The sequence below is a fragment of the Sciurus vulgaris genome, assembly GCF_902686455.1.
Source record: "Sciurus vulgaris genome assembly, chromosome: 1".
Lineage (NCBI taxonomy): Eukaryota > Metazoa > Chordata > Mammalia > Rodentia > Sciuridae > Sciurus > Sciurus vulgaris.
The window spans coordinates 133,076,572-133,091,604 of NC_136461.1; the positions used below are offsets into that span (position 1 = coordinate 133,076,572).

At 37.8% G+C, this 15,033-nt stretch overlaps 1 protein-coding gene across 4 annotated transcripts in view; it reads left to right on the forward strand.

The window, feature by feature from the left end:
• XKR4 (XK related 4) overlaps positions 1-15,033 on the forward strand; it is a 431,016-nt gene that overhangs the window by 264,291 nt on the left and 151,692 nt on the right. For all 4 annotated transcript variants that reach the window (XR_013763249.1, XR_013763250.1, XR_013763251.1 and 1 more), the window contains exon 2: positions 1,898-2,097. Coding sequence is in view for 1 of the 4 variants with exons in the window: in XM_079136655.1 (XP_078992781.1) it covers positions 1,898-2,097 (200 nt within the window). In the remaining 3 variants the exon portion in view is untranslated. The remainder of the gene's footprint in view (positions 1-1,897; positions 2,098-15,033) is intronic.

The following is a 15,033-nucleotide window of genomic DNA, read 5'->3' on the forward strand; positions in this document are numbered from 1 at the left end:
AGAAAAAGAGCTGGGGATGTGACTCAGTGGTTAATTTCCCCTGTATTAAATCCCTGGTACCAAAACCAAAACAAACAAACAAAACATAAAAAGAAACAAAATTTTCTTTGGTAAGCTAAGTGCAAAGGTCTAATAGCTTATAATAGAAAGAACAGGAGCAGTTTTTCTACCAGGCTTTTCTATGACAATCCTTTATGCTAATAAACAAGGGAGTAATAGATTTAAAATATGTAAATAAATAAATAAATAAATGTAGATTTTGCCTTCCATGGAAATTGCATGAGTTTTTTATCCATTCAACCTGTCTTTCCAGTGAAAAAGTTGACCTGGCTTTTCTGCTCTTCTGCTTTCTTGCTGAATCCCTACTAATGGCATCAGAGAATCTTTGTGCTGCACAAGCACAGTTCTTTCACAGACTTGGGAAGTGGATGCCTATCTCCAAACAAAACTGAAACTTTTGGGTCTGTGTAACCAGAAGAACCTCATCCCCACCTACAGCAAGTCAATAGCTGTGTACTGTTACAAATACACAAGAACTCAGGGACCCAAAGTTTCTTGAGAGATCTACTGGAAAGCAAGCTCCAGAAAACCAAACACTTAGAAATATTGACAAAAGGTCTGGAGAAGTACTATTCTGGCTAATTCATGGGAAAGAGTGATAGACTCAGAATATCATCATTTAGCAATCCTAATTACAATATTATCAATTGATGATAAACCTAAGAGAAAATCATCATGTGCCTCCTGATGAAAGTAGACATTGTCATCTGCCTAAAATGATCAGACTTGGATTTCATTCAAATTCTGACATCAATTACTCATTTTCAGAAAACATGGAAGACAGGTATGTTAACTACACCATACAATCAACAAAATCAACCCAACAAAATATATGCAAGAAATTTTTTAAATGGAAGGGGAATCCATGGTGTAAAAAGACTTTTAAGATACATATGGAATAATCACCATGTATAGACCCTGTTTAGATTACATTTCAAACAAGCTGCTAACAATTATGGTTATCGGGAAAATACAAACAGTGAGGATGTATATTGAGAAATTATTTTTGTTATTTGTAAGTGTGATAATGATATTGGTTTAAATTTTTCTAATAAAATATTTACAGATTAAATAATCTGATCCCTGGGTTTGCTCAAAATAACATGGTGTCAGGAAGTAAGTGCAGGAATATATGAAAGATCATCAATAAATATTTAATCTGGGTTATAAGCATAATGGAGTCATTAACTTTGTTTTTATTCCTTTTATGTATGTTTGAAATTTTCAGTATTACAAAAGGGTTTTTTTAAGCTCTAACATGAACATGTGTGTCAGTACTTCAGACTATACATTGTGTCCTAGGAGAAACTCACATCAAGATAACTGTTGCGCACTCAGAGAATAGGACAAGAAACAATGTATGTAGGTTTTCAAAGTAGCAAATCTATTCCATACCTGAGTTCCCATCACACACGTCAGCTCACTCTCATTGCAATTCAATGGAAGGCCTTCAAGGAGGACAAAAATTGTAGTGACTTCTAAAAATCAGCATTAGGGCTGGGGTTGTAGCTCAGTGGTAGAGCAATTGCCTAGCATGTGTGAGGCACTGGATTTGATTCTCAGCAAAATAAATAAATAAATAAATAAATAAATAAATAAATAAATAAATAAATAAATAAATAATGTCCATTTACAAATTTTAAAAAAATTAAACAAAAATAAAAGCGTTAGAGGATGACAGTACTTGCAACTTTGAGGTTTAATTGTTAAGTCGCCATGTTAATTGTTTTGTGTGTGTCCTTGCATAACAGTGACTTGCAGAAGAGAAAAACAACTCTGGAGTTCAAATTACAAATTGACGCTCATCTCTTTCTTATTTTCTGTGTTTTCTTTCTAGATATTTCCACACAATATACTTAGGTATTCGCAGCCGACAGAGTGGGGAGAATGACAGATGGAGGTTTTACTGGAAAATGGTGTATGAGTATGCCGATGTGAGTATGCTGCATTTGCTAGCCACCTTTCTGGAAAGTGCTCCACAGCTGGTCCTGCAGCTCTGCATAATCGTACAGACTCATAGATTACAGGCCCTCCAAGGTAAGGGCTTGCAATTTGGTTTCTGAATTTGGGGAAAGACTAACTGGCTACTTTTGTCACAATCCACGAAATTGTCCTAATGCCCTCTGTTGACACAGCCTGTTGTACGTCTGCTGTTTTACACATGATCTGTGAATGTTGCATGGTGTTTCCTTCACCATCACTTGTCATGGCTAACTAATAGGAAGACCAATATTTTTGCCCTACAGCTGCCCTCTTAGTAGGAAAAAAACATACTTTATGATTTTTATACTTGGTGAATAGGGAGATGGGGTCAAGGCTTTCTGGTTTTTATGATAGAATAATTTTCAGAGGTTTCACAAAGACAGAACTAGTTATGACTCTCTAATACATATGTGAGTAATCTCTACCATTTCCTTTTTTTTTTTTTTTTTTTTTTTGAGTTGGGTTTTGCTATGTTGCTCTGTTTGGCCTTGAATTTACAAATTCTCCTGCCTCAACTTCCCAAGCAGATGGGATTACAAACATGCACCACCATCTATGGCTCCATCACTCCCTTTTGACATTAGGAAATGGAAAAAAGAGGAATTAAAAGGAAATGGTAGGGATTACTCTAGTATTAAAATTCATATAAAAATGTTCTTGATATTTAACAATGTTATTTATATACTACAAAGTTTTACAAAATGTATTTTATTATCAGATTAAGATTTTTTGTGTTGTTTTGTTGTTCAACAATCTCATCAGTAAAGGTGCTCGCTGCATTTATAACAGAGCTGCCATGGTGTTTCCTTAGAACCTGCAGCTCGCCTCCATTCTAAATGAATAAGCAGGAATATTAGGCCAACTGGTGGATAGACATGTGAATAAATGTGAGTGGCAGATGGGTAAGAGGTAATTTCCAAATAAATGCTTCCTAGTTTTTTGTCAATTCTGTAACTAAATAGATATTGTTAAAGAGGTTAAGATATTGCATTGTACTTGTTTTTTTTTTTTTTTTTTTTTTTTTTTTAAGTCTCAACAGAGTTCCCTGGGAGTTTCTCTGTACACAAACATTGCTACTATGTTCTCACTGGAGTCCAACTTGTGACTTGGCCTGGTGGGTGTGCAAAATCTCTACAGTGTCCTTGCAGCTCTTATGCAAAGAACATGTTAGTTTGGGCTGAGTGCTTTATTCAGCAATAAGTTTTGGGTGCTTAAAAAAGAAAGATATAAGGAGCCCTGGTAGCCTTTTATTCAATGAGCCATTTATTTAGAGATTCCTGGCCCAACCCTGGCTTTCAGACTTCAGTTCTAGAAGTTAGAGAAGAGGGTGGAGGATATCCATAGGGTATGCTTCTAGAAAACAAGTTGGAAGAAACAGAAAGAGAGGAATTTACACAGAAATAGAAGCAAAAAGCACTAAAAGGAAGGAGGCCATACAAATTAATCATGGGGGCTATTCAGTAGTATCTAAGTGGGTATGCAGATGTTCTGACTTTGATCATCTCACTGCCTCATAAAGTGACCTTGGACAAGCCACTTTATGTCTCTGGGCCCCAGATTTCTCTAAGGTGAAGGACACAAGTTAAATTAGATCTTTCATCTTCAAACTCTTTGATAGCTCTCTGAATCAACAAATGCTTAACCAGTATATATACAAGGTAAATGCCTGAGAGAAACTCTGTAAATGAAGATACAAATGACATCACAAGGCAACATAAAACTAAATCTCCATCAGAAAAGCTAGTCTTCATCTCCAGAACAGTTTGGCAACTCCTTAGTACAGGTATACTATCGGAAACTCTTAGAAGAGGAAAATCCAAGATCAAAGGTAGTATGTTACAAGCCACCTCTCCTGTGGCCAAAAGTTATTGAATGTCTCTATTGGTTTTCTAAAAGATTAAAAAATCATCAAGATGTTTTGTCCCCAAGGTAATAGAGATAAAGAAGGAAACATGAGAGAGGGTATAGGAAAAGATCACATTTTAGTTTAAGAACTTAATGTAAGATTTCAGAGAAAAATATACATATATATTATATATACACACACACTCACATATATGCTTGTGTATAATACATATATACACACATCTATACATATATAAAACCAAAGACCAAATGTTTTCTCTGACATAAAGAAGCTAATTCACAATAAAGGGGTTATGGGTGGACAGGGAAGAATAGAGTTACTTTATTTAGGTAGAGGGGAGTGAAGGGAGGGGAAGGGGTGTAGGGGTAGGATGATAGTACAGTGAAACAGACATTATTACCTCATGTATGACTGCATGACCAATGTGATTCTACAATATGTACAATAAGAAAAATGAGATTATACTCCAATTATGTATGATCTCTCAAAATGTATAAATGCACTCTACTGTCATTTACAACAAATTAGAACAAATTAAAAAATTTTTAAAAGCATATATATAAAATACACACACACACACACACACACACACACACACATGAAAGGCAATTTTTAGTCTTTATTGGATTATTCACACTAAATATAGCAGTCAAAATTTGTATATCTTTGAGTTGTGGCTCTTTCCTGACACCTGGTTTCCCCAGTTTATTTACTAAACTGGGCATTTACATCTGGCTCGTATGCCAGACCCTGACCTTGGCCACAAGGAATCTTGCTTTCCAACATCCTGATAGGAAAATGTGCCCTGCATCAGTCTCAAGGTTGTCAAAAACCCATTAATCCAAAGATCAGAAGGATCCAGGCAAGACATTGAACACAGATGAGGATTAAACCCACTTGGTTGAGTTTATTGTTACTGTGTTTTAACAAGGGGGGAGAGCTGAAGGTTGTGTAATGAAATCAAAGAGTGACCTCAAACAACAACCATAAACCTCCAACAAATAAAGACTAGCTCAGGCATCACTACATAATCCTTTTGCATTGAAAAAAAAAAATTCTATCTTTAGGAAATGTGCTCCTGAATACCCCTCTGCTTATGGATGATCCTGCTTACAAATGAACCAGCTTATGAATTGAATTGATGTGGATTATAAGAACAGAGCTTTTCCTCTCTAGGAAAAGAAACATAAATGTGATAAAAGAGTCTAGCTTGATATGCATTTTCATACACCTTTAATGGTAAGAAATTCCTGGGATTTGAATGTAAAAACACAACTCTACACTCTTAATGCAAATAACCAATAGGCATGAAACCTGTGATGTATTCTCAAATAGCTCTGAATTAAAATCTCTAAAACATTCTTATTTAGCAGGTAGAAAATGGTCCTTAGTCATTCTGTATGTGACTGTGTTGAAAATTGTTATTCTAGCATAAAAGGAATATTGCTCCTTTACCCCAATTTCAACCATCTACCACTCTCTAAAGGGTGCTCTTTTAGAAACAAGAAGAAAATCAAAAGATATGGCGTATTTTTTTTCTGGGCACAGTGGCACATGTCTGTAATCCCAGCTATTTAGGAGGCTGAGACAAGAGGATCACAAGTTCAAGGTGAACTTGGGCAAGGCCCTATCTCAAAATTCAAAAAATAAAAATAAATTAATTAATTAAAAAGAACTAGAGTGGAGGTTGATTCAGTGATAGGAGAAATGTAGAATTTTTTAAACGAAGGCTAAGGATTGCAGTCTCCTTGTGGAAATTGGTTAATCCTAAAACACTGTTAGCTACGAAAATTCTTTCTCAGCTCTCCATATTTATGGAGTCGTTAAGTCAGAGATGCCTGGTTGTGCTGGAGGCTGACTGGCTTAGGGGAGAACTGCTGAAGCATGATTGTCCTTCAGCTTCTACCAGCCCAGGAAGACAGCTTGGCTCCTGCTTTGAGACCAGGAATCAGGGCAGAGCTGAGCTGCAAACCTGAACATCCAGTTTTATTCATTCCACACCATCACATGAGATGGATTGGAGGGCACTAGCTGCTCTCCACTGAATCTGAACTTCCCCAGGACCAATTATCTCTGCAGTGTAAAAAACACTCAAGGAGGTCTAGCTGCATCATCAGTAGGAGAGCACAGTGTGGTTGATGCACCCTGTACTCTCAGACAGTCTCCAGTTTACATGTTGTTGTAGTGTCCCAATCTCAAGACATCTCCCACCAGGTGAAAGAGAGGAAGGAGGCAGGAAGGAAGGAAGAGGGATGGAGAAAGGAGGAAGACTGTTGATAAGCGGAGATAGAAAACAGTCCTCCTGTTCTTCTCCATGCAGTGACCTTGACCTTATTAGTATTAAAGATGGTTGGTAAGGTGGAGTCCAAGGCCTGCCAATTCTATTTTAAAGCAACACCTCAGACTCAATCCCTTCACCTCACACCTTTTGTACCACCCTAGTCAAATCATCTCTATCCCCACCCAGACCCTGGTTATCTTCACATCCATCCTTCTCCTGTTCATTCCATTCTCCCTATACTGGTCAGAGAGATTGTTTTGACTCTGGTCATTCCCCACACAACTTAACACTTTCAAGGTTTCCCTTGGCACTCACTGAAAACTAAATCAAACCCATGAGCACATTTCAAAGCCATTGTATCACTGCATTCTTCTCATTGGGCATGACTGTGCATCTATACAATCCTCCTCTCTGTTCTGAGAATGTTTCCATTCCTTTTCCACCTCAGGGCCTTTGTACATGCTGTTACACTCTTTCTAGAATATTCCCCTCTCCTCTCCATAAGCCTGGCTAATTGGCACTAATTCACAAGAATTCAGCTTAATTTCTTCAGATTGGCCTGTCCTGACCAACAAACTTTTGTTCCCTCATTAGTATTCCATCATAGTGTTCTGAACTTGAGACTGTGACATTAAACAACTTTCTTACAGTTGCTAGCCTTTAATTTCCCCTATGTACTGGGGAATCATAATAGTGCTTAATTGAGAGCATTATCAAAATTAAGTGATGTAATAAATGCAAAGTATGTGGCACAGACCCTTGATATGTAATGCAAGATTTCTTAGCTTTAATGTGCATAGCATCTATCTGCCCAGGACTCTTACTAAAATGCAGATTCTGACTAAGTCTTAGTTGAGGACTAAGTTGCTGTTTGGAACAGGGAAGTGACAGGTGAAAATTTTGAGGCATGTGAAAACAGGAGGAATAACCCAAATTGAAAATCATGAAACTTGAATTAATGCTTCTGTGCTAAAAAAGAAGTACAAGAAATACTTTGAAGACAGAATTGTCAGACCTTTAGACAAACGGGGTCTGGACTGAAAGAAAGAAGACCAAGGTATGAGTGTATTTGATTGACAGAGAACCTAGTAACAGTGAAGACAGGTAGATCAGGAGGAGCAGTCCTCTGGGGAGAGAATATTTGAGACATTTTAGGTCTGAAATGGTGGAGGACAAACAAATTAAAATGCTCTGAGACTATGTGGGGGGCTGAAAGCAGGCATTAGAGTTACCTTGAATGTAGAACCTTTGGTTATATCTAGATAGTACATACAAATATTGAAGGTTCATGGCTAGAGTTACCCCACCTGACCTTTTGGATGATCCTGAGAAGCTTTAAGATAGTAGAATGGGCTAATGGGTCTCTGAAGTTGCTTTTAGTTTTGCTATGGTAATTCTGTGGATACAATAAGCTGTCCCTATCTTTGGGGTCACTTCTGTGGATTCAATTAACAAAAATATCCAAGAACAAAATTGTACTGTACAAAAAATATTCAGGAAATTATTTTTTAGGCTTTCATTAGATTGGATCAGTTCCATTCTACCTTTTTTTTTTTTTTTTTTTTTTCGTTGTCATTATTCCCTAAACAATACAGTTTAAGGACTATTTACATAGCATCTACATTGTATTAGGTATTATAAGTAACTCAGAGATGATTTAAAGTATATAGGATGATACACAAATGGTATATGAAAATACTATGCCATTTTACCTAAGAGACTTGAGCATCTCTAGATTTTTATCTTGGGGAATCCTGGCCCAATCCTGTGAGGATACCAAGGGACAACAGTACTTGATTTTGTTTATGCAAACCCAGTCTTTCATAGTAAGCAGAGAAGATATGGGTTCATGTACAGACAATTGTGCACAGGCCTTCCCCAGCAATGTAGCATTGCTCATTATCACTCACTGTGTTGCAAAGTTGTGCTTCATGGAGCAGCTGAGGAATGCTGGGCAGGATCATGACATAACACATGACACACAATAAGTGTGTGAACTACAGCCAAGGTAAAAGCCACAGTTGTGTGGTTTTAAGAGCTGGGTGTGCATGCCTGCACAGAGAAGTGTCATACAGAAATAATGCTCCTTGTACAGCAAAACAAAACCAGGTTTTTACTACATGGGATCAGTGCAAATTTACCAACTTAAATGTTTCCACTTTTTCCAAATGACTTTACTTCTTAATTTCCAATTTCCAACTTTATTTGCCATTATTGGAAGATTACAACCTATACTCTAAGTGTATTTAGCTAGGTTGTGCTGAGTGAGTTATAGACTACTATAATCTGGATATGAAATAGCCCCCAAAAGCCTATGTGCTAAAGGCTGGTCCCTTTTCCATGATGCTATTGGGCAGTAGTGGAACCTTCAAGAGCTGGGGCCTACTTTAAAGAAGTTAGGACATTGGGAGCATGCCTGCAGGGGCTATTAGAACCCCCAACCCTTATCTCTTTCTTTTTGTTTCGGGATTACCATGAGATGAGCACCTACCTCCACCACATGCTCTACCATGTGCTGCCTTTCCACAGACTCAAAAGCAACTGAGTTGACAGACTGTGAACTGAAAGCTCCAAAACTATACACCAAAAATAAACCTTTCCATTTGTCTCAGGTAATTTGTCACAGAGATGGAAAGCTGATTAGCACACTGCCAAATGCCTTACCAAAGACCTTGTGCCTAAGAAAGATTTGCTGAACAACAAGAGCAAAACACCTATACCCCCTCTCTCTATTCTCATTTCTTCATATTCCCAAAATCCTTTTCCATTGTCCATTTTACTAGCAGTTTATCCTGCATGGTTTGTGAAAAGAAAGGAAAAAGGGGTTGAATAAAGTTTTTAATTTTTATTTTCTTGTCTTGCATCCTGTGAGCTATTAGAGAAGTCCACAAAGGGCTGTTCTCAGACATTCTGAAAATACTGTCACCTGCTACTTAGGGTAACAGGTCCCTGAATAGTGAAAACTGCCTTATTTATTGTATCCTGATGAGGACTCTCATGATCTGCATCACTGGCTTTCAAGAGAAGCAGGTAAAGACAAACTCCAGCCACCCTGATGTGGCTTGGGTTAGGGAAGGTCCTTCCACAACTAGGTTATACCTCCTCAACAAGATGCCATTGTCCTCTGAATGTACCTGGATCTACCTCTGGGTTGCTGCAGAGGGGAAAAAACATGAATAAGATTGCCAGTCTGTGAGTGGACCATGTTACAAATCTGTTTAGATCTGTCTACTTTCAGGTCCTATTTTCATAACTGGACCATCAACACATTTATGGAATGTCTATTATGTGTGTGATATAGCTTCTTTCATGTTGTAATATATAATGCATTAAAAAAGAATCAAAATATGGATACCAGTTTGTAATATATGCCCATCACAAATTTCACATTGTTTTAATAACTGCATAATATACTAACATAAAAATTATCCTTTCTTTTCAAGTAATTCCCTTATTGTTGAAATTACAAACTATCATTTACATTTGCCATAAAAATAATGTTATGATAAGCACATTAACAACTTAATCTTTGTAAAGGACCTTAATTATTTCAAAGACAAATATCTGAAAGTGAATTTGCTGAATTCAAGGGCAGGGGGTTTTGAAGGTGTTTGACACATAGTGTCAAATTGATCATTTCAATGTGTATTCCCAAAGAAGAATTCAACAATGTCTTAAGTTTCTGATTTAAATGCACAGGAATTCAGTGAGGGCAATAAATGTGATCACAACTGAGAACTCTTGAAAGTTAGAAAAGAGCTCTTAATAGTGGCCGTCTGAATATGAAAGGCATCATTCTAAGATATGTCCTAATTTCTTCCCTTGTTACATTATTTATCCACCTTTGTGAGCTATATTAAATCCCTTCTGTCAATTTGCAGTAATTCATTCTTAAAATTTAGGAGCAGCTTTATTGGTGACTTGATTTAAACCAAAATTATAAGGAAAGCACACATAAGATCCATAGTATACTTGATAAAATTCTGAGCTAAGAAAAGTGCTGAAGGACCAAACCATATAAAAATCATGAAACAGCAGCCTTGACTTGGAGAGTTGTGGTGGAGGCTTTCTAAATGTATCTAATGTCACTTACTGCCAAGCACTAAGGGGATAAAAGAGAGATGGCATATCCTCTCTTTCCAGGTGCTGGCAAATTCAATGGAGGCTACTTGGTGGCATGAGTGCTGATGCCAGCACTCAAAGGTGCCAATTAATTATTCTATGCCAATATGCTATGTCCTATTGGTGGTCACTCAGGTCCTTTCATGATCCAGAATAATGTCTGAAAAATGATATGGGGAAGCAGAACTGTCATATGTCTATGTTCAGATGAAGAGGGTGTTAGGGAATGTTGAAAGAATCAGGGAAGTTTTTATGAAAACAGTAGTCTTTGAGCAGGGACACAATGATGCCTGGCATCTGCCTGTCATGATGAAGTGACAGGAAAAAGGACTTTTTATACAGAAAAGATATCAATGTGAACAAAATCAGAAAGGGAAGCCATGGTTTTGGTCCATGCCTGTGACTGCTGAGTGATGCTGGAGACAATAGTCTCCTCCAAGTATGAGATCACAGATGTCATTTGTAGCACATAATAGGATTAATTCCTAATGCTTGAAAGAGCCCTTTAGCAGCAGCGTGCATCCTTGCATACATGCTTTTGCAGTACCATTATCTATTTTATTATATATCTTAATTTTCTCTCCTTCTGATACTGGGAATTGAACCTATGCCTTCATGCCTGCTGGGCACATGATTTAACACCGAGATACATCCCATCATGTATTTCTTGCTTTTGAGCCTGTGTTTCTTCATTGTTCAGTACTCATAAAAACTATTTGTGAATAAATCAATAAAATAGTAAACTACTAGTCTGCTTAAGCCATAAATACATGAAGTTCAGTTTTAAACACTCATCACCAATCACTTTTCAAGGAGAGAACCGAAGCTCATGTAGTGTGTAGAACATATTGGCAGAATAAATGATGGGTGTCCTGGGGGCAATGATATTATTGATCTCTTTATTTCACATTCCATAGTATCTGAATCACAGTGCCACCCAAGTTATACTTAGAAGAACAGCAAGAAGTTTCATCTGCTTATCTCTGATTCAAGTGCTTGAAATCAACTCTGTGGTTTATCAGCCCCCAGCACAGCTGTGAATAGCTTTGAATTTGAATCATTTTGAACATAATATGAAATAAGGGGCCTGACTATTTTTAGGTTCTACTTAATTATCTCCAATAATCAAGCACAAATCTTGGTATTTTTCCACTCAGTATTCCTTCTCTCTCTTTTTCTGTGACGTGTGAATGAACACACATGTGTTTAGGCACAGGGAGATGAACTGGACCATGCATGTGGTGAACCAACAGTAGATTTAGTCTCCTATGCTATGGTGATGCCTAGAAGAGACCAGGAAGAAAGGTCCAGAGTGGTTGGTTTAAACTGTTTGAAACACAGAAGCATCAGTAAAGTGCTATCTGTCACAAACAGGATCTAAATAAACCCTCGTTGTCCCCTGGCTTCCCCACAGCTGCTTTCTTTGCCAGCTGCTAACCTCTCCAAATTTCAGTAGTATTTTCTCACCTTGTAACTTCAGGGAAACAGAAGTGCCCATTCACTTTCCATTTCCCTGCCCTTTAACCAGTGCTCAAATTTAAAGCCAATGCTTGCTTTGACTGAGTATCAATACACTATAATTATTATTTCTAAACGCTAAAAATAAGCACTTGAGTAGTAATCAAAATGTTTTCTGAACAGGGACAAAAGAGAAGACGGGTGAGGTCAACTTAATAAAAAATTCAAAAGCAGCTTACTGTGGTATTTTCTCAAATAGCTTTCTTTTACTAAGAAGCCACAGTTTTAGGTTCAGGATTTTTTATTTTTTTTGACCTGGTTCTGAGTGGGTGGGTGGGTGGGTAAAGGGAACTCCCACAACCTCTTGAATACTTTCCACATTATGAAGTGTGTATTTCTGTGTAGAAATGTTTTGCATTTATTCAGCAGATTGGAGTTCGACTGACTTTTAAAGCATTCTTCAGACATGTGAGCTAATATTTTTTTGGTGACTCAGCAGGAATAAAGAAGCAGGATCATTTCCTATGGATGATTTAGGAAAGACTTTTTTTTTTTTAAAGTATGCTCTTATACATAAAACTGTATATGAGAGAAAGAGAGAAAGCAAGCACTATACACTGTCAAAGCCAGATGGAAGTGGTAATGGGAGCCACCAATTCAATTGGTATGTAAACGTCTGTTAGTGTAAAATCGCATGGAGATTCACTCTTCAAAGCTCACAATGAGCCTCTGATTGCAGAAGGACAGGGCCTGCTGAGCACTGCCTCCCTAAGGTTTTGTCAGCATTTTCATTGTGATCCTAAATTTTCACAGCTTAAAACTCAGCTGTAGAAAAAACTGAGTCTGTGAGACAGGATACTCCAAAACTCCACAACTTTTTAAACATCCATAATGCTATCAGTTCAAACTCTTGGATAATTCTACAGGACATGGGAGGGTGTGAGTTTCCAGTGCAGAGTTATGGTAGACAGTATTTCATTACTGGAACAGAAAGTTAATCAACTTAAAAACAGGAATGGTTTATTTTGGCTCAGGCTTCAGTCCATGATCAGCTGGCTGCATTGTTTTGGGCCTGTGGAGAGGCAGTGCATTATGGCAGGAGCATGTAATGAAAGAGGTTGTTCATGGGGGTTGAGAAGCAAAAGAAAGAGGAAGGAGTCAGGGTCCCGCTAAACTCTTCAAGGGTATGCCCCCTAGATTTCTTCAACTAGGTCCTATCTTCTAAAGTTTCTACCACCCCCAACAGCACCAAGATGAGTACCCAGCTCTTAACATGTGGGACTATGGGAGGCATTTCAGATCAAAACTATAGCAGAAGGTGTCAACAAAGGCTGGAATTCCCAGATATTTTGTTAGCTAAAACATTGAATTAAAACTCAAATTTTAAAAAGCACTTCCCCTATGGCGTAAATAGGAAACAAATATTTTTAACAATGATCTTTTGAATAAATGACTAAGAAAATCAAAACACTATTCCACAGATGAAAAAAAAATCAACTTAGAAAAGTGAAGATGTTATAAAAACCATTTGGAGCAAATTTTATATATTAAATGTTATGTGAACACAGAAAGAGATATTTCAAATTATCAGGGGTCAGGGAGTTTCATGGAAGTAAAAGTGTTGGACTTTGCAGAACCAGTTATATGTATGACTATATAATGTATGTATAGTCATACATTTGACTATGATTTCAAATGTAGAATTTCTTAGTGGGGCTGGGGGGATGCTGATACGTAAAAGGCAGGGATCAAAGAAGTGTGAGTCCTCCCACAGGGAACAAGTACTATAGTGCTGCTGACCCAGAAAATAGGAGGGGTTACCTGGCCCTTGAACTTGACCTTGAAGCTCCAGGGTTCTGAAAATCACTCTGTTCACAAGGCATCTCACAAAAGACATGTTGCAATGTCTTCATTATGACCTAAGTGAAATCTTCATTGATGATTACATTCATTAACTCAATCACATTTATTAAGAACTTATCCATGGTGGGCTATGGATAGTAGAAACATGAAGATGATTAAGGCCATTTTCCCTTAAAGGGCTCACAACCTAGTAATGTAGAGCAGCATATGAATGAGTAAGGGCAAAGAAAGGGCAAAGATTTTCCTGGGTAGTGTAGAGGCAAAAGGAAGACTTCCCTTCACCCTCGGAAAGTTCACTTAAATAAAATGACAACAAGCAGATTAATAAGAGAAAACATGTCCAAATTTACTAACATCCTCTGGGGAAAATCACAGCACAGGAGTCATGCTCAGAGTATTCTCCCTGAAGACTGAGGTTTAAATAGCTTCAAAGCTACATGGAGGCATAAAGGCTTGAAGAGGGAGGGTTAATGTTGATACAAACTGGGAAAAATGAAAGGAAGAATGCCCAGGGGAACAAAGGCTGTTCTGTTATTTAGTTGAAGACTCTTAAGTAAGCTCTCCGTGCTTCCCTCAGAAAAACAAATAACAAGTCTATCTGGGTCAAGGTGTTCCGGGTGTCCTATCAAGACATGTAATCTCTCCTGTTTTGGTTAATGTTTCCTGGTTATTTATTGAGATTCCCAGGGAGAGGGAGGGATTAAGACAATTGCATTTCTTCCCTTGGTCAGAAAAGCGAGATTCAAAGATGGCTCCTCCTTTTGCTGCATGGGGAGAAACAAGATTAAGTTATGGGGATCTTGATTCTGGGGAGGCTGCTCAGGACTCTCACTATAATCAAAGTGCCAGTATTTGGGGTGTCATTGTCTGAACCCCAATAGTGGAACAAGATGACAGTGGACACTCAAAGAAGGATGGGATCAATTCTACCTGGAGAGATGGGAAAGTCTTTATATGCACTGTAACTTAAGATAAGTTGATGACTGAAGCAGTAAAAATAGATGAGATTGCCTAAGGAGAGCTCATTGGAGGAGGAGAAGGCCAAGGGCAGAATCCAGGGATCACCACCGTTGAAGGGTCCAGAGTGCAAGAGCTAAGAATGATAAGATACATGACAGAGGTGGTCACATCAGAAGAACACGGTGATATGGTGGCTAAGGCAGGGGAGTTTCAAAAGAAATGCCCATGAGGAACCAATCAAGATAAGAATGGAAAAGAGCCTATTAAATTTAACAATGTGGAGAACACTGGGACACCCACCAGATCATATCAAAGCAAAGTATAGAAAAGAAATAAAGAATGCAAATTAGAGAAAGAAACAGGAGTATCAAGGGTAGAATTTCTAGGCAATAAAGGAAAGAATAAAATAATGAAGTGACTGAGAGCTCATGTTTCAGGA